The 20,985-nt window shown below is 45.4% G+C and overlaps 1 protein-coding gene across 1 annotated transcript in view; it reads left to right on the top strand.

The window, feature by feature from the left end:
* The window catches only part of NAMPT (nicotinamide phosphoribosyltransferase), a 278,571-nt gene that overhangs the window by 162,283 nt on the left and 95,303 nt on the right, over positions 1 to 20,985 (top strand). The window contains exons 4-6 of the mRNA XM_086967106.1: positions 6,876 to 7,004; positions 7,156 to 7,314; positions 16,393 to 16,529. Of these exons, the coding sequence (XP_086823232.1) occupies positions 6,876 to 7,004; positions 7,156 to 7,314; positions 16,393 to 16,529 (425 nt within the window). The remainder of the gene's footprint in view (positions 1 to 6,875; positions 7,005 to 7,155; positions 7,315 to 16,392; positions 16,530 to 20,985) is intronic.

Genomic DNA, 20,985 nt, shown 5'->3' with positions numbered 1-20,985 from the left:
TTCAGAACACCTAATTTCAACAATCTTTTTAATGTCTATAATTGAATAATAAATCATGCAACATTCGAAGACTTATTCCTAATATTACCTTGGTGCCAAGAGGAATTGTAGCTGTGGCGATTATGTATTACTGTTGTGGAGGCATTCCAAATTGGCTAAGGCTTTTGTACATTACTTCCGGTAATACTGCAGTATGGTAATCCGGGCTGGTAATCTTGCAGGAGTGGCCTATAATGTAATCTTGTCTGATGTGTCCAACGCTAATAATAAATGCTCGGGCTGACTTTCATTGAACATAAGTAGCTCTTGCAAGTGAAAAGGTTGGAGACCCCCTGCTCTGACACGTTGGAATAGTAAATTAACCCAGACCCGCAGCCGGCAATAAAGTGAGTTTGGCTGGTTTTAGAAATTGAAAAATGTTCAAAACTTGTAGGCAATATGGTCAATATTTCGGCAGTGGATCTTTTTAGTATGTTTGTCAGGTCTGATTTTTGTATGCAGTCTGTTATACAGTAGATAACAATCACTCCATACTATTCTCATAAATTGAGAACTACTCGAGTGTATATAATGGGTATCCATTATAGACTTGTACAAAATATATTTTTACTGTGGGATATGTTTTGTTGGAGGCCTGTTTCACACAAATCTAAATGGTAGAAACCTGATTGGGCTGCGATACTGTGCTGTGACTTCTAAATATCTGTGTTTCCATTGAAAAGAAGTGAAGGGGGAGGCGCTGGGAGATAATATTGGGTCAACCGATCACTGTTTGCTACCCCTGACATTTTCCCAAAAGGGAAACTTTTATTTATTTATTTTAAAGCCAGACCATGGGCTGCTTCAAAATAACAAGTTTTCCTTTTAGGAATGCAAACACTAATGGTGGTATTCTGGTCTTTGCAGGCCACCATCCGTGTTTTTAGCAAATCCCAGGGGCAGACAGATAGCGACTTGCATAATTTGATTTGGCGGGTTGTTTTACGGCCTACTGTGACTAGAGATTTTGTGATGTGACCTCTAAGTATAAAGGTCACATCGCAAAATTAAAGACCACCTTTTGGGACCTGACTTTTCGTACATCCAGGCCATTTGACCCAATTACAGCTAGGGATTCACAAACTATGTTCATTAAATCATCTAGTAAATCGAGTAATGCATCAGTAATAAGCCAGGATAGTTCACTATTGGTTAAACTGGCAAATTGCGTCTCTAACCTCTCGTATCGCATGAAGTGCCCCTTGCCTACGATCCATTCTTACAGCAGACTTTTCTAATTCAACCACTGCAGCCCTTTTGTGCAAACTGGTTAATTCCAATTGCTGACCTGTTTTTAATCTCCGTCAAGCAATTGGCCACGTAAGACCCTTTCAGATCCTAATTTTGTAAAGTTTTATATCAGCAGTGTTAAATTGTTCATTCAGTATGACCCCAGGACCTATTTTTCTCTTACAGATCAGACTATGTAAAAAATCTTACACATTTTACAAGACTTCATGTAACCATCACGTCAGAAGTGCAGATTCAGTAATAGTGCAAAAAACTGCTTACTTCGCTAATGCCATAGTTAAGACCTACACAAAAACATGTTAAAAGTTCCTGTGTCTTTACTGTCAGCAAAGAGGTACCCAAGAACTGTAAACTCAGTGTTATTGACATTTACACTATCTTGCTTCAAAACCTCAAGTGGCAAGGCACTTAGGGCTCCATTAGGATGACGGGCGGACTTTGCCCGCCCGTCATCCCATCATAAATCTGGACCGCCCGCCATAAGGGCGGGGGTCCCGGGGGTGCCATTAGGATGTGCCCGCCACAGTGGCGGGCACATCCTGTATTTTCAGCATTGTGGCGGGCGGTGCTCTCTGCACCGCCCGCCACAATGCTGAAAATGCAATTTAACATTGTCATGTGCAAAGCGGCTGGCACCGCGCGGTGCCTGCCGCTTTGCAAATGACAATGAAGGGGGGTACCACAGGTACCCCCCCACGTGCACCCCCCACCTGTACTTCACTCTGGGGGCCCTCAGGGGGCCCCCAGAGTCAAGACAGCATGCCTTTCCGTGGCGGCATCGCCGCAGCGGAAAGGCACTGCAAACCAACCATCATAATATGTCTGGCGGTGTCCTATTAGACACCGCCACCATATTATTCCTTTTCCGCCCCGGCCGCAAGGCGATCGGGGCGGAAAAGTGGTGGGCGGTGTTTCCCTCCGTTGTGTTCCCCCCCACCATTGTAATGTGGCGGGGGGGGGGGGTAAGGGTGGCGGGCGGGCATTTCTGTCGGGCGGATCGCCACCGACACCATGGCGGTGGCGATCCGCCCGACATCCTAATGGAGCCCTATGCATTGGCCATCTTGGAATGGAACAACAGTGATACACTATGGACAACAGCATTCCATAATGTTTGCTTGTATAAGAGGAAGTGCCCGCGTGGGATGCAGAGCACTGTATATGAAATGAGTGGCAATAAAATTACCTGGTAGCATTACCTGGAGAGCTGTAGTATCCTCTTTTGAAACATTAAAGTAAACTTTTATTTTTTTCTTAGTGCACCAGTCAGGCCCTGGCTGTTATCACTGGCTTGCCACCATAGCCAGCTGATGCCTCCTGCACTGAACTTAATCTTTCCATCAGGCATGCAGTCACAAATATATATATATAACATACAAAATTACAGTTGACGAAGCAAAATACAATTTTTCCTAAGAGGGCCTAGCAAGGATTCAGACTATGCAAATCAAACCATGTAATAAAAGCAAAATTGAGTCCCAGTATTCGTGCATTAAAATACCTTTTATTTGGGAATGGGCGTAATTATCACAATCCTATGTAGCGTTCTCACGTGGAATTACTCAAGAATTCCTCAACATTACGTGGCATTACTAGAGAAATTCTGCGTTTAGCGCAAAAATGACAGCTTGCATCCAAAATGGACATGAGGATGCATTTTTGCGCTAATGTGCTCTTGGGGTAGGAAGTTTTCCCCAACTTACTCCTGGCATTTTGCGTTATTTTCCTAGTACAAAATGCTCCCTTGTGTCCAAACTGAACGCAAGGATGCATTTTTGCGATAAGAAAGGGCACTCAATGCAGCATAACCTGATTAGCGAGCGTGGGCACTCGCTCTCACTAAATGTGCTCTTGCAGTATGATTTTTCCCACAACCCCAGTTTATGCGAGCAGGAGTAATTGCGTATATCTGTAATTATGTGTCCAAGAGTAAAACACAATTACCAAAATTACTCTGATTACTCCAGCATAATTGGAATTCCTATGAGGCCTACTTTCAATGCAAAATCTTAAGGATACATGTTGTTCAAAAGAACCTCACTTGTGTGAAAATAAACATGATTGGTGTCATACGCTCCTTTGAGTATTGTAGAAAACTTTGAAACATGCTATCATTAAGAAATCAACTCCCTTATTGTTGGTCTCCATCTTCCAGTACAATGTAGCTGATCATTCTGATGGTGACCTCTGTAGCAAGAGTTCTCCTTACCATCCTAATTGGTTGGTAACAAGTTCAGGAAGTTTTGAGAGGCTTGCGTGCTTTGCCCATCAGAGTATGCAGGAAATGAAAGTACATCCATGGGAGTTAAATGGTGGGATGCCCACCTTATAGTGCAGTGGTATGCATTTACATGTGTTTCTTCTGTTTATCGATTCTGCTGAGATAGGAAGTGGGATCTAAGCAGGCACCTAGGGCATTGATTTGTGAACTGAGAGGACACAAGTGAGAATGAAATGTGAGATGAATAGAGTTGTGTAATATTATACCTGTCCATACATATGATGTGGTATTTGAGGCACAAAAGTCTTAGTGCCATACTCCATTGTGTGTCGGCTTATGGCACCGGCAAACATGGAGTGTTCAAAATGCCGGACCCCATGCTGTAAATCATTTGGTGCAAAAGAAACAATTGAACGGAATGCTGGACAATGCAAGCATTCCCCCCCAGTCACAAGGATCTGGGTTTAATCCATCATTATTTTGCTCACCACACCGCCCTAGTTTAGACATAGTCATATGCAAATCAGTCTTGACCCTGTTCCTTGTGGGAACAGTCCAGGCCCAACGGCTAAGCTAGGTCCTCCCTGGACCGGAAACCAGCATCCTGGGCCCGGTTTCAGGGCATCACCCTTCATCAGCCAGGCTAGCTTGAATCCAGTGGTGTAGTGAGCACGGGACCCACATCTGGGCATACCCTTCCCACTTAGAGCGACATATGCAAAAGAAACAATTGATTTACGGAATGCTGAGCAATGCAGACATTCACCCCCAGTTGCTAGGATCTGGGTTAAATCCATCATTCTTTTGCTTACCCCCAGTTTAAACCCAGCCATATGCAAATCAGTCCTGACCCTGTTCCTTGTGGGAACAGTCAAGCCCAAACTGCTAAGCCAGGTCCTCCCTGGCCTGGCATGGTGAGCAAAAAATGATGTATTTAGGCACAGATCTCTGTACTGGGGTGAATGTATGACCTTGTTCTGCATTCTGTCCATCAATTGTTCTTTTTGCGTAAATCATTTGGTGGTATACTCTGGCTCAGCTCTCGTGGGACAGTGCACAAACGGACCTTTCACGGAGGAGCTTTTAGCGTTGGTATACTGCTGCAAGCTTTTGTATGGCTGAGGTGATCTGGACTTGAGGTGGTGGGCCGAAACGTGTCTGCAAGAAGCCACTTCCAGGCATGCTCACAAGCCAAAAAAATGTCAGCCAATGGCTAGTAATAAAAAAAACGTATAGGCAGAGGAAAGGCTCATTGCTGCGTGCTCAAAAAATGTATGGCTCATTAAAGTAAACAGTAAAATGAATTTACTTTAGGAAAGCAGGACCTAACGGGCATTACTTTTTTAAATTAAAAAGGTGCCACTGGGATGGGAGCTAACTAGATGAGCTGTACCCCAAAGGGTCGACTTCTTCTTCTGCCTCAATGCCATGTTCCCCGAAGATGTCCGGTTGTTGTCAGACTTCTGCCGCTGTATTCTCCGTACCCACGTTCGCTCACATTTGTACCAAAGGGTCATCTTGGACCGGAAGGTGAGGTGTCGTCGTGGTCTGGGGAGAGGCAGAAATTTCAGACCCGTTGGTTGTCTGTCCTTGGAAATTTGGACTGGCACAGGGGGCAGTATCGGAAGGCAACCTTTTCATCACTGTTTACACATTCTTGGTGAGATGTCTTTGAGGCAATGGGCACAAAGCTCAGAAGAGGACTTGAGGCCTCGACGATGAAGCATCTAAGAAGGCAGGTGTCTGCTGAACGCCATTCTTAAGAAAACTAAACTAGCATGGAGTGGCAATTGTTCTGGTGCTCCCAGAGTCGAAAGGTGACTGAATGGGCCTGGAGGAAAGCCCTACAAGCGCCGACCTTGGAGCCTCATTGGTACACGTCCGTACCTGATGCGTAAAAAATATTTAACATTGACCATGTTCACTGCCAACTAAGGGAGGAGTCACTGCACCTTGTGACTCGCTAGACTTCTTCAAAGAAAAACAACTTGCAACCATCTGAGCCCAACACTAAATGGCAGATCATGTGTATCTTCAGCAACATTCTGTGAGCAGATGCTTACTGGGGTAACTAACTTTCTTTTCTTTCTTCTCTCAAAATCCTAAAATACAATTGAAGACCAGTTTATACATTCAGACTTTTTAGGGTTCTGCACCTAATGAGCAGGAGTCACTACTGATAATGATAGTGTTGCCAATTGTCGCAATAATATTTGCCTTGCATATAATACGTTGACTTTCAGGAAGGTCATACCCTTAACTCTGAATTTCTTTAGAAATAATTGTTTGTCATATTCCACTTTTCTAAATTTAAAGGAGAAGGTACATTTGTCTCAACTTCCCTATTCCACCCCTCCTTCCCAAAAACATATTACATGTCTGTCATGCAGTTAACTGTCCTAGGTTAAATAATTTATCCAACTTCCCTCATCCTGTACTTTTTGACTGCTTTATCAGAACAAATACATATATAGCATCTTTCACTATGTTTTTCTTCTACATCAATTCAAAAAGTCGGTTTTGCAATTGAAATTCACTTTTAATGTAGTATGTGTACAGTAACTGATTTGTAAATATGACTCAAGCCCTTGGTAAAATTTGGACATGTGGGTTGAGGACTGAGGTTTAGCCGTCACAAATCTGTGTACAACCCTTATTCACAGATTGATGCCAGAGAGCAGTGTCTGCTGGTCCTCCCCGTAACCTAGGGGAGTCATGACTTAGTGGAGGCCAGGGACAAATTCAGCTCAGGTCCTGTACACCAACAGTACTTCAAGCCATGGGCGCACATGGTCACATTTCCATTGCTAAGTATGTGGTAAGAATACAATCCACTCTTTTTTTGTTTTTGGTACACAGTCTTGTGTTTTAACGTAATAATAAAACGTGTTATGTGAAATGGTACAATGCAAAATTGTATTAACCGCCACAAATTCTTTATAAAGCAAAAATCTTGAACTTCACCAGTATGATTCAAGTTTCATAAAGGCCTACTCTTCATCCACGTGGCTCAAGGTAGCCATTGAATAGTAAAACAACAAGTGGGTGCCCCTGATGTTTATTTTTCATGGAATTTCAGCCTTGAAAATCGGATTCACTGACCGAATTGCCCTTCCCTCTACACAGAGGGCACTTGGTGCAGTTGTATATGTGTGCAAAGAAAATGTACTCGGAACATTTGCATAGGAGCATTTTTTTAACCACTAATTGAATTTTTTTCTGGCATGGTTTTTGTCACTTTTTTTCCACCATATTGAACTTCACTCTTGATATGGAAGTATGCTGAAAATCATTGGGGCCCCTTAATGCAGCATCACTAGTTTTGTTTAACTAAATGTCCTTTTTCTTTTTTTCTTTCTTTTAGAAGTACGATGGTCATCTTCCTGTGGAAGTGAAAGCGGTTCCTGAGGGCAGCGTCATTCCCAGAGGAAACGTTCTCTTCACAGTGGAAAACACAGATCCTGAATGTTTCTGGCTTACAAACTGGGTTGAGGTTGGTTGACATGTTTGTCTCCTTCCTTCCATGGCTCTTTAAAATTAAATGTGCTTTTTTAGGCAGTTTAGATCAATGAGTTATTACTAATGTGCTAGCTACACGGCCCTGAGACTGAGCACTTAATGCTTCTTGTTGTATCACCATGCAGACGATACTCGTTCAAACCTGGTATCCTATCACGGTGGCCACCAACTCCAGGGAGCAGAAGAGGATTTTGGCAAAGTATTTGATGGAGACCTCTGGCACTTTAGACGGATTGGAGTACAAATTGCATGACTTTGGCTACCGAGGAGTGTCTTCCCAAGAGGTAAACACAACTTTGCTCATTGTTTATCAACCTGCAACTTATTTTGCAACTTATTTTGTTTTTGTATTGCAACATAAATCAAATCCTATTCCTGGGTGCCACCATTCCTGTAGACGATGCTCCGAAACCTAATCTTGCATGGAAGACAAACCTTCTAAAGTATTGCTTATTATTATTATTATTATTCAAAGTTTTATATAGCGCGAACAGGATCCTTACCCCCTTAAGTGCGGGGAACGTTCAGCGGTCGTCGCGTGCACTACCTCGCTAGTGCTGCGCACGTCCGCTGAACGTTCCATTCCCGTTAGCGCAATCGAACGTCCGCACTGGGGCGGAATTTTCGGCGCGCTTAACGGGTTACAGATATCAGAGCGCTTCACAAAGACAGGGGGGGGCAAAAGGAGTAAACAGAGATAATGGGAACAATATAATAATCAGTGACATGGTAATAACATGGATAATAAAAACAAACATAAAACCAATCCATATATGATCAGGTAAATAACATGGTAACATGGTAATAACATGGTAAATAACATGGTAATAACATGGATGATAAAAACAAACATAAAACCAATCCATATATGATAAGGTAAGGGAGTAGTATAGAGCAGCACAGGTCATTGGTCCGACTACACTGGCGTACAGGTGGATCAGTAAACCAACGTGTATCATATCTTGGTCGGTAATAAGAGAGTAGCGTAATAGTGCCCACAACAAGTCAAGTATAGTGCCAGGGGAAAGGCAGAGCAGCGGTACAAGCAATGCAGAGTCTCTGACCCAACATCTGTAGCGATCAGGAGATCTTGGCCAGAAGCATTGTTTTCACCTCTTTCTTGAAGAGTGCAGTGGAGGTGATTAGCCTTGTTTCAGGAGGGAGCGCATTCCAGATCCTGGGTGCCATTCCAGAGAAGGAGCGTTTGTAAGTTTTCGCTTTCCGAAATCTACGAGGTTTCAAGAGTAGATTTTTAGCTTGCAGACTGACTTGTATTCACAGACCAAGTATCTTTTAAAAGTCCGTTATTCATTGACGCGACTGAGCATATCATTGAGACAACTTGGTGTACACTTGGCTATTAGCGACCACCTGATATACTGGCCAATAATGTTCAGAAAATGTTTATAGAAAGTAGTAAACTGTTTGAAGAACTTACACCTTGTGGTTGCAGTGTAGTAAATCAAACAAAAGCAAGCCACAAACTTCAAAATGGTGGCACATCCTATTTTCTGAAGGTTGCTACCAATTCTGACCAAGCCTCTATCAGCTACTTGGAGATATATATATATATATATATATATATATATATATATATATATATAATCATTGTTTCAAATGCATATACATTGGTGTCTAGTAAAATTGAGAATAGTTTTGGAGATCCTGTTTCTAATTCATTAAAATAAGTCCACTTCTAACCTCAGAAAAATTTCCAAAGATATGTCTTCACTTTGTGCCACTGACTGTCACCAAATGTCAGTGGAGTGAGCATGGCTTTGAGATACTTGATGGGCAATCCTAGAAGCAAAAGTAATCTAGGCCGCTAAAATCATCAGCGATAGCATGGACTGGCACCCAATCTGAATCTTAAACATGGGTTTATTACCAATTTGCTATAACTTGACAGGGTAGGCCCTTCTCCTGTGCTGGAACTTTCTCTCCTTACGTGATGGGTCTTTAAACAGCGGCGGCTCCTCCGCTAATGCGGAGGAGCTCCGCCCCACTGCTTTAACTGCAAGCTGAATACAAAAAACTAAATGATAACTTTCCGTTATTAGCATTTAGTTTTTTGTTTTCAGCTTGCAGTTAAAGCGGCGGGGTGGGCGGGGCTGGGCTCCCCGTGTCACAGGAGGAGGAGTGGTAGCAGCAATTTAAGTATGCATGATGGTTTGGCCAGCCGTCTAGGGACGCCCAAACCATCATGCTCATTTTGCATGTTCGCCACCCAGGCTGCATTACCACCTGGGTGGCGAACATGCACAGCCTGCCAGCCCCTGTCCGAGTGCCAAAGCACAGGTCTCAGACCAATCACAACACTGCTGTAATGCAGTGTTGCAATTGGTCAGGGTATTCTGGGAGGCTGTGTGCTTTATTTCCTGGTTCCAGCTGCAGAGAGGACAGAGGAGAGGCAGTATTGAGGTATGTGTTAGTTTTTTTTTTTGTTGCAATTGGTCAGGGTATTCTGGGAGGCTGTGTGCTTTATTTCCTGGTTCCAGCTGCAGAGAGGACAGAGGAGAGGCAGTATTGAGGTATGTGTTAGTTTTTTTTTTTTGTAATATTCCCCCACTCCACCGCCCCCGTTGAGTAGCAGCCACTACTGTATTTAACTATCATATTATGAGTCAAAGAACAAATCAAACCGCTTAACCATAAATTGCATTAATCATTTAAATTCAGTCACTAATGAGGATTTAGATAAGTTTAAAAAACCTTTAATCTCTAAGAGATTATTTTTTTAAAGATCTTTTTATTTGCAGAATACAAAAAGCAAAAACAAAAAGAAACGGTTGGTACATTTGCACGTTCAAATCATTTACAGCACCAGAAAGACCTATTAACAGTAAGTTACATCAGTCGGCAGCCTGGCCATCAGAAATTAACAGGTTCAGTCTACAGTCTCTACTCCGGGACAGCAGGTCTGAGGAGGCTCCCATATGTTACCTCTGAAAACGTTCCAGCGTGACCATACCTCCCCCCATTTTTTAGGGCATCCTCGTGCCAGGTATACAGTCTTTCCTTGCAGCATGCACCAGTCTATGTCTTTTTTTTTCCATTCAGTTAGGTTTGGTGGAGCTGGTGCACCCCATAATCGAGCAATATTCCTTTTCGCCACCACTTGCCCCAGCATAACCCAGAGCTTCCCTTTCGCAGGGAGGTCTGTTGGCTCCCAAATGTTCAGGAGGCACCTCTTAGCCTCTGTTAGTAGCTCTACTTCCCACACTCCTTGCATGCAGTGTACCACACGTCTCCAGGACATTTGCACCATTGGGCAATCCCATAGTATATGAAAGAAAGAGCCCGTTTCGCCGCAGCCCCTCCTGCAGAGCCCCTCGCCCCCTCTTCCCATTAACTGTAATCTAGTGCAGGAGAGATAAACCCTTTGAAGTATTTTGAGTTGAATGAGCCTACGTCTAGACTAAATTGCCACCTCCTTAGGGGAGGCCAGTGCGCTTGTCCACTCCTCTTCATCGATCTCTAGTCCATCCGCCTCCCACCTCCCCTTGAGGGATGAGTGCGTCGGGGGGTTGTTTATCAGTTTTTTATATGTGAGGGAGATGGCGTGTTCTGGCATGTGCCCATCCAGCAGTCTGTCCTCGAGTGGAGAGGCTTGTGGGGGTTTGGTCCCTGGCGGTATGTTAGTCTGAAGGGAGTGTCTGACTTGCGTGAAGTAGTGTGGCTCACTGGTTAGAGGCGGCAGACCCGAGAGCAGAGGACGGCCTGGGACCAGGGTTCGATTCCCGGCGCGGCAGGTTTCTGGACCAGGGTCAGCGGACTCTATAATTCTGTCGCCTCGGTGCCCACTCTGATCAGCGATCACACTCGGCAACTCTGGGCATTAGCTTGCCTCATCTTCACTAACGGCCCCACCAGACCGCCGGGGATGCCTGGTCTCACCCTGGAGATACCCATTAAGGGACCATCTCTCAGGGAAGCCAGGAAGGGTTTCGCAGCGGTCGAAGCGCCTTGGGACCCTACGGGTAAGTAGTGCGCTATATAAATGCCAATACATTTACATTCACACTTGCATGTACCTAAAGTATTCAGTTTGCGCTAAGTCATATGTTTCCTGCAAGCAAGTGAAGGTTACCTGGGCGAAGGTCTTTGATAGCACGCTCCAGTTCCGCTATGCAGAGGGGAACCTCAAGGGCGTCCTGGTCAACGCAGGACAGGCATGGCATTCTAATGTCTGCCAATAGGGCAATAGAATCTTCTTTTGGGCGGTCTGACCCCCTACTATAAACCTGCTGAAAGTGCCGTGCAAATTCCGCAGCAATCTCACGGGGTTCTGTGATAACAGCCCCCGAGGCTGTCTGTATTTCAGGTACAACTTTATTCGCCTACTGTTTTTTATCAAGTCACGCAATAAGTTTGCCGGCTTTGTCGCCTTGATCATAGATTCAACCCGCCTTATCTCTAGCCATGACTTTAGCCGCCTCCAAAACTAGCTCCCTATATTCCACAGTTTTAAGGTGCAGTCGATGGTGCGTCTCTGGACTCTGATCAGCGCATGCAGCCTCTTCCAGTGCCCTTAATTCCGTTTCAACTGAATTAATCTGGGTCTCCCTTTCTTTGCGGCGGCCGGCGATTGCCGACAAGGCCTCTCCCCTAAGTACAGTTTTAAAGGCCTCCCAAAGTGTTACTGAGGAGCGCACCGACCCGACATTTTGTTCGAAGTATCGAGTTATGGAGAGGGTCAGCGTTTTCCTAAGCTCCTCATTCTTAAGATACCAGGCATTTATTGGTAGTATACAGCCTTCTCATCTAGTCCCCACCGTGATGTGTGCCCATATTGGTGAGTGGTCGGAGATACCCCGAGCTAGGTGTGTGGCGTCTTGTATGACCGTATCATGCGGAAGTGGTGTTAGTATGTAGTCCAGGCGGGAGAATGAGTGGTGTGGGCCGGAGAAAAAGGTGAAGTGCCTGTCATTGGGGTGCGTCAAGCGCCACACGTCAGTCAACCCAAAGGCCTCCAAGAAGTCAGCCAGCCATTTTTGCCCTTGGGTATTTCTCTGGGTGGGTGTCTGTCTAAGGTTCCTGAAACCACTGCGTTGAAATCTCCCCCTATAATCAGCTGACCGGCAGGGAGGGAGAGTAGCAGTTTACCCAGGTCTGTGTAGGATTGAGTTTGAAGGCCAGGCGGGATATAGGAAGAGAGCAGATTTAACCTGCGACCCTCCCACCTCCCCGACCAATGCTGCAAAGCGGCCCTGCGGGTCTGTCTCCGAATGGTCAATGAGGAGAGGCAGGGAACGACGCAGAAGGATTCCCACGCCTCTGGAGCCAGAAGTGAAACCGGAGTGTATCCCCATCTATTGAGGGCGGGACACGTGTTACCCATCAAGTGGGTTTCTTGCAGCAGTACTGCGTCGGGGAGATGGGTTTTAATGAATTGGAGGACAATAGTTCGTTTGAGCCGGTCGCCCAGCCCGTTAACATTCCAGCTAAGGACCTTAAGACTTTTCTCCCATCTCTTAGCCATATCCGTTACTGTGCGAAAAAACTTGTTTGCGCAGTCTGGTGTGTCCCTTGACTGTATTCAACGTAGCTATGCATGACCGTAAAAACCCCTTAGCCCCCCCCCCCTCCTCCCTTCCCTCCCCAACATTCCAAAACAGAACAAAGAGAGCTCGATAAACATTGCAATGAGCCCAGTATTCCCTTCCCTCTCAGCCCCATTATTCGTACACCCCCCCCCCCCCCGGACCCCCCCCCCCACCCCCCCACCCTGCTCCCTAGGTTTTGAACTACCCACTGCCCCAATTAACAGAGCGGCTTTCGCCTAACCCCAATCCCGGAAAGAGGAAACCTGCCCCCCCTCCCCCGCCCAGAGAAAACTCGGTTAGGGGGAACATGGGTCGGCCCCAACTCCGACCGCCGTACCTGAGCTGCCCCCAAACTATGAGTCCCTTTTTCCCGTGAAGCACTTTAGGATAAACCACAAAGTCTCGGAATCACTGGGCGGGTGAGTCCGCTTCCCACCCCAGTAACACAACATATACCCAACATATATGAATTATACATTACAGTTCGGCAAGATATGGGTCCGCTTTCAGAGTCCTCATCGTGCAGCCGTGTCTCGGCTCGAGCCCCAGCGGGGGCTGGTCGACCTAGAACGCCACGATCTTTGGCTCCGCTCATCTCCTTCCGACCTTCCCGCCACAGATCCAGGGGAAGGGGCCCTGGTCTCCCTCCAATTTTCGCGATCTTGTCCCGCCTGTGTCTCCGGTGCTGCCGTGTCGAGCCATTCCTGTACCGCTGCTGGTGAGGTGAAGAATCGGGATTTGCCCCCCTCAATAATCTTCAGTTTCGCAGGGAAGAACATCATATATTTGATGCCCCGGTCAAGGAGCGCCGCCTTCACTCCCAGGAAGGAGCGCCGTTCCTGCTGGACCTGCAGTGTAAAGTCGGGAAAGAACCGGATGGTAGCTCCCTCGTAGTGGAGGTCCCCCTGTTGTCTCGCGACTTGGAGGATGGCATTGCGGTCTCTGTAATTCAATATTTTTGCAATTATCGTGCTTGGCGGAGCCCCGGGCTTGGGTTTAGGAACTGGGGCGCGGTGAGCTCGTTCAATTGTAAAGATCGTGGAGAGTCTCTTCGGCTTCAGATGGTGAAGAATTAAATCTTCCAGAAACAGCTCCACACTCTGCCCCTCCGTCCCTTCCGGCACACCTACCACGCGGATGTTGCTCCTTCGGGCCCTCCCTTCCTGATCCTCGAGCCGCAGGGCCATTTGGCGTGTTGGTGGACGAGCTCGTTAATCCGACCTTCGAGCCGTTTTTCCGAGGTCTGCAGCCTCTTGATATCCGTCTCGTTAGCTTTGGACCTCTCCATGGTCTTGCCCAGGTCTGCGCGTAACAGGTTTACCTCCAATGGAGATCTTGTCCATTTTAGTCTCGAGGTTGGTGCCCAGTGTCTGGATAGCGGCCATTATAGAAGTCAGGGAGAGCTCCGCTTGTTCCGCTGTGCCCGCTGCCGACGCTCCGGATTGCCTCTGACCAGCGCATACTTGTCCAGTTTGTTGGTTTGGGCTGATGTTCTCCCCCCCCCCCCTTGGCCAAATCTCCGGGCCGCTGGCCTGTGGGACGTTCGTATTGGTGTATACGACACCACCAGTCCTTCGTGAGGTTTGTGCGTCCAAGTCGTGCGGCAGAGCCTAAGAGATTATTAAAGTTCCTTTGTGTTTTCATTTTGATTAGTCCATAAATCTAATAAGTATGCAGAAATTTCATCAAAAAAAAAAAGTTAGATTGAAAAGTCAGGTTATACATTTAAGTGCGTTCTGTAAAGGACTAAATCCCTATTACAAAGGTCAGAGTATTAGATACATAGAACCCATGAAAAGTTTGTATTCAAAAGGAAAAGAGTGAGATCAGAGGAGCATAAAACTCGAAGCTTAAACAGAAATTCCCACATAGAGTAGTTATTTAAACTCTGCAGAATCTCAGTACATTCAAAATACTCAGCATATAGTGGCAGTAGCAATCTGTCAAAATCTAATGGCAATAATAGGGAAACAGCAGCAGTGGTAGCTGCAACTGTCTAGAGTCTGGCAGACGGGAGTAACAGCATTGCATCTACCTGAACATGCCCTAATATGAAAGACCCTAATGCATGTTGCAGACATTATATCAGGCTCTATCATCCGCAGACCAACAAAATGGCATCTCTTGTCATTAAGTAGGTTCAGCTCCTCCGTTCTCACGAAAAATACATGCGACTTGAAAAGTTATCACAAAGTTAGCTACAAACATTCTTGCGTAGTTAGATTCTGGAAACATAAGCCTTAGTTCCCATAGGCATTTGAGCACAAGTCTTTCTTCTACATAACTTTTGTTTCACTGTGAGAACAAAGAACTACGAACTAAAAGACAGTCACTGTTGGGTAATGCATTCCCTTTAATACAAACAAAAATTATTGTCTACAATGCACAACTATCTTAATCAAGCATTTATATTGGAAAATAGGAAGTTCTTGAAATTCAAGAATAAAGTGTTGCTTATAAATTAATACATTTATTAAACCAGGGCATTCTGCAGTTATGGCAAACATTTCTAAGCTGGTTATTGTAAGGTCAAGCTTATAATTTCATGCTGTGCACATTTCATCAATATTAAGTTTGCTCGTAGTTAAAGAAACTTTCTTCTAAGCTTTTCTATGTCCTATGCGGTTAACTATGACTGCCTATTGCAAATCAGCATATTTCAAAAGCGTATCAATTAAGCATTGGATTTTACATTTATCATTTCATATTCATTTACTATGTTTACTAATGTGGTTTTTAAATTAGTGGTCTCAATTGCAGTTTAACCGTACGGGCGCCCTATTACAACTAGGGTGGTCCGACCGCCATTGCACTGCCGCAACCGACAGGGATCAAACATCCCTGGCGCTGGTGTGGCGGCTTTGAGGACATAATATGCTTGGTTGCACCACCGCGGTCCTGCCAAATATTAAGAGTTTTCTCTTCTCCACAGTTTTTGTGGCGGTTCCTCCTCTATGAAAACCGTGACGGAGAGGAAACAAAGTGGGGCCTACAGGGCCCCCTGTTGCCACTGGGGAAAGGGTTGTATGCAGCTGGGCACATGTTTTGCCCCCCTGTGTGCATGCATCCCATTATGTGCACGACATGGACTGCACCAGTCCATGCTGTGCATGTACTGTCTTTGACGTTCCCATTGCGGTGCCTATTTTATAAGTACCACCATGGGAACGCCAAAGAACCGCCCACCAGTGACTGAAAAAGTCATAATTCGGCGGGAGGTGCGCACACTTGTTTGACGGTGCAGCCGGGCGGTCTCGCTCCCGTACCCCCAACTCTTAATCAGGGCCTTGGGTGCGCACTCAAACACAGATACAAGCTCTGCTAACTGCCAATATGTAATGTTTAAAAAAGAAACATTATAATACCGGAGGCAAAACTTCTAACTGAAGTTAAAGCAATGCACTGGGCTTCTTTCAATTACATCTGAATAACTGCAGTTACATTTTGGTGTTTTTACCTGGAAAGACGTCCTTTGCTTTAGAGACTGCATATAGAGCACGTGAGGTTTTGGTTGCCATCATGTGAATCTTCCTTGTTCCCATTCCTTTTTTGTGTAATTAAATGGTTTTTGTCAGAGCCTGATTTTGTGTTGCAGCTCATTTGTGGGCTTAGGAGACAATTGTTCATCAATAACACAAATGTTATTGAATCGTGAAAGATTGTACGTTTGAGATTCTCCTCCATTCCATTGCTGAAGTGACCATAAAAGGCCAAACAAAAGCTTCTTCACGATGAAGTGCCGGTATATCAGTTGTTTGTTTTGCATATGCTGGTTTGTTCTACGTTGTTGCACATTACGGTTTCTCTTGTTTTAAGACTGCTGGAATTGGGGCGTCGGCTCACTTAGTGAACTTTAAAGGAACTGATACAGTTGCTGGAATTGGGTTAATTAAAAGATATTATGGAACAAAGGACCCGGTCCCTGGATTTTCTGTCCCCGCCGCTGAACACAGGTACAGTTTCTGAAAACTGCAGTTTTTAATGACTATATTGAATTTAACTTGCCGCTCGACTTGCTTACACTGCGTTCTTGCTGTTCGAGAGAGAAAAAAACGTATTCCGCCAGACTTTTTTTAAACAAGCACTTGCTCGCATATAACTAAAATAAGGTCAGAATCTCACCTAATATGTAGCCTTTGCTATTGGCTCATTTTGAGTCATTAGTTAATATCAGTCGTTAGAATCAGCAAAGCAACATATTTGTGCAGGAAAACTGTCATCTGTGTTTCATTTTAGTAAAATGTTTAAGATTATTTTTATTTTGCTTCAGGTTTCCTCCACTGCATAAAGAAATTGCTTTTTGTTATAAGTGTGCGGAGTTACAAAGTTTCCCCCAGTGAACTTCTGGAAGTTCTTGAAATATTTATCAAGGTTGCCTTAGTTGGAAAGTTCAAATTGCAATAAAATGCTAAATTATCGGTATGGTTTGCAGAAAAGAACTGGTTGTTCTAACGAAAGCCTGTTTTGAATGAAAATAAGGAATTTACATGTTAGAGGCATGTGAGCTGTAGATCACATGCTTTTCATAGCTCACCATCTAGTGTTGGGTCTGGATGTTTGCACTTTGTTTTTGTTTGAAGTAGTCTTTTCCAGTCACAACATAGGTGTCTACTCCTTTCGGTGATCATGGGCATTGACTCCATTGTTAGGTTGTGTTTTTTTTCCTCCATCAGGTTCAGGTGAGAATTGCTGCGCTCCAGTTCGGCACCATTTCCCGATTTCCCTTTGACGTGCAATCCACTACCTTTTACTGTAATGTTTCTCGATCGCATTTCCCATTCTCCGCGTATCGTCCCAACTCCAAGATCTTCGATCGGAAAACTCGGAGGGCGGTTGGGCCTACCAGCGCGGGCTCACTACCAGTTGATGGAACGGACTCCGTTCAAGGTCTGTCCAGGGTGTCGTGCCAAGTGTCCGTGCACCAACGTGCACAAAGTGTGCAACCTCTGTTTATTCCTGGAACACGACATGAAAGACTGAGACGTGTGCCGATCGTTTCGATCAAAGAAGATGCTTTGTGACTGTCGGGCTCGACGTCACGAAATGCAATATCAGAGCGGTTCTGCACTGGACATCTTCGGCGAATATTCCAACAGAAGAGTTACAAGCTTGAGGAGCCAAGGAAGCAGAACACATCTCAGAGGCCGACTCTGACATGAAATAAGAGGAGCAAGTTACACCGGGTCAGCATACTCCAAGTACAGAAACCCTCTTGCCCAAGCAACACAAAACCAAAAAGGCTCCGGTCCTTCCTCTGCCTGCGGGCCAAGGTAGGCACCGAGAAAATGTTTTGGGCGCCCCTCCCTTGGCCCGGCGCTGAAACACAAAGCCTCGAGTCGACCCAATGCCCAAGCTGATATCTTCAGCATCGAAACCAAAGCTTGTAGTGGTCACTATTCCACCGTTCCAGAAGAGCAAACCTTCGGAACCGAAGGATTCAGAGCCAAAACTTTCGATGCCCAAAACTGTGAACAGAGACAAAAAGACTCCACCAAAAGAGCCTTAGTCCAACGTTCCACCTTCGTCTCCGAAACAGTAAGAACTGGTAATAAACCCAGATAGTAGGCATATCCATGCCAAATTGCCTGAAAACAAGGAAAATGGGCCTGCAGGAGGATTACCACATTCCTCTGAAATAGAAAAAATGTGGGTACTAACCCTTCACCACCTTACATTCCACCTTCTTCGCCCACTGATCCCAGCTTAGTGATCACACCCACAAATTCACCATCACCACCATGACCTGACCCACAGAATGAAGGGGATGGGAATGAGGATAGGCCACAAGATACTGACCCATGTGAGGACTACGACACTGAACTAAACACAGATAATGACCCTGACTTATATCTGTCCAGACCATCACCAACTGACAACAATATACATTAAGCTTCGTAACAGGGCTGCTTATTATCACAGGGTGGAACTGCATAAGGAGGCTTTAAAGGAGGACTTCTTGTTTGAGACCATAAGTTCCTCTGAAAAACTACCCACACACTGCCAATGCTTCAAGGGATGTTTAAACACGCAGATAAGGTTTTCAAAGATCCTGTAAGGGCAAGAATCATCACGCCTAGGGTTGAGAAGAAATATAAACCGGCACCTACTGACCATGCTTGCATCAAGGGTCTGCTGCCCTTGAAACCTCTTGTGCTTTCCAATGCTCGCAAGAGAGCTAACTCGCAGACCACATGTGAGGCCCCTCCACCTGATGAGGAGTCCAAGTTAATTGATGCCTCTTGCAAAAGGGTAGCCTCACCAGCAGCTAATCACTGGCGCATCGCTAATGCTCAAGCTTTGTTAGCCAGATATGATAGGGCTTATTATGATGGGCTAGAAAAACTCATGCCATTTTTGCCTGAAGAACATAAATCTAAGGAAAAATATCTTATTCAGGAGGGCCAACTTGTACCCGATACCTCCATCAAGTGCGCCCTTGATGCAGCAGCACGCTCCGTAAACACCAGCATATTGCTACGCAGACATGCATGGTTGAGAATTTCAGGTTTCAAACCTGAGGTACAGGCCTCTATTCTCACTCAGCCATTTGACAAAGAGCACCTCTTTGGTCCCGCAGTTGACAACTTGCTGGAAAAGATGAAAAAAGATAGAGGTCGCAAAGTCCTTGGGCTTTACAGTTACCTGCGAATAGGATCTCCTTTTGTCGCTCCTTTTACAGGGGTGGCGCCAAAAATATTTCTACAGAAAATCCCTCCTCCTCTTACAAGGGCAACAACCAATCGCCTTCATCAAGAGGCTATTTCAGAGGAGGTTTTAGAGGAAATAATGCTAAGGGAAGAGTCAGAGGCAACTCCACACGCACTCCCCCTGCAAATAATAAGCAGGGACTTCCTTCCGTCACCCCAGATCATTCCACTCCTGTAAGGGGACGTCTCTCACAATTTCTCCCTATCAAACACAATCACCTCAGACAAATGGGTTTCACAAATTATCCACCATAGTTACTGCCTGGAACTTACATTCACCCCCCCAAACATTCTTCCAAGATCACACCCAATGTCACAAGAACATCTTACCCTTCTAAAGCAAGACGTTATCTCTCTGTTAGAGAAAGGAGCTATAGAACCAGTCGCGTTAAAATATCAAGGGATAGGGCTTTACTCCCTGTACTTCTTAATTCCCAAAAAGGACAGCTCTCAGGCCTATACTAGACCTCAGAGAACTAAATCTATACATTCAGTCGGACCACTTTCACATGGTCACACTCCAGCAAGTGCTCCCGCTCCTTCAACAAGGCGACTTTCTGTCCACTCCGGACTTGAAGAACACCTGTTTCTCTATCCCAAAACAACCTGCTCACTGCAAGTACCTCAGGGTCGTAGTAGCAGACCAGCACTATCATTTCAGGGTGCTCCCAATCGGAGTAACTACTGCACCCAGGGTTTCCACAGAGTGCCTGGCTACGAAGACCACACTTCATCGACCCGGATCCACAAATAGTGCCAACAGCAGATGCATCGCTCACTTGTTGGGGAGCTCCTTTCTGGACGCATACAGTTCAGGGCATGTGGAGCCTGCAGCAAAAGCGTCTTCACATAAATCATCTAGAGCTGCTAGCGATTTTTCTAGCGCTCAAAGCGTTTCAAGTACATCTAGTTGGCAAAGCTGTCCTGATCCGTTCAGACAACATGACCGCAATGTACTACATACAGAAACAAGGGGGGGGGGGGACACACACTCTCCAGCTGTCGCAACTAGCACACACCATCTGGAGATGGGCTATATGTCACAAAGTGCATCTCCTTGTAGAACACCTTCCAGGAGTAAACAATCAGATTGGAGATCTGCTCAGTCGTCAAAGACAACAGATCCACGAATGGGAACTTCACCCTCAAGTTCTTCTCCCATTCCTACAAATGTGGGGCTTTCCAGACATAGATCTGTTCGCCACAAACCTAAATGCAAAATGCCCAAGCTTCGCATCCAGGCATCCACACCCATTGTCCAAAGGCAATGCAATATGAATGGATTAGTTGGGGATATTTGCCTAGTCTTTTCCGCCTCTCCCACTCATTCCAGAAGTGGTTCGGAAACTCAGAAAGGCTTCCCTGACACTAATTCTAGTTGCGTCCACTTGGGCAACCCTGGTTCACAACCCTGTTGGAGCGCAGTAATTCCTCACCAAAACTAAATTTCACTCCCAATCTTCTCACTCAGAGCCATGGAGAGATAAGACATCCAGATCCTAGTCCTCTCAATCTTGCGATCTAGCACCTGAAATCTTTGTATTTGGCTATTTTAATATCCCGCCAGACTGCATGAACATCATCATAGATGCTAGACGTCCTACCACAAGAGCGTGCTATGCAGCAAAAGTGGAAACGATTTGTAATACTGCAGTAACAATCAAATCGATCCGCTTGATGCTTCAGTTCAAAACCTAATTTG

Source organism: Lissotriton vulgaris, chromosome 1_1 (genome assembly GCF_964263255.1).
Source record: "Lissotriton vulgaris chromosome 1_1, aLisVul1.2, whole genome shotgun sequence".
Classification (NCBI taxonomy): Eukaryota; Metazoa; Chordata; class Amphibia; order Caudata; family Salamandridae; genus Lissotriton; species Lissotriton vulgaris.
The sequence above is the reverse complement of the archived record's forward strand: the minus strand, read 5'-3'. Positions and strand labels throughout refer to the sequence as shown.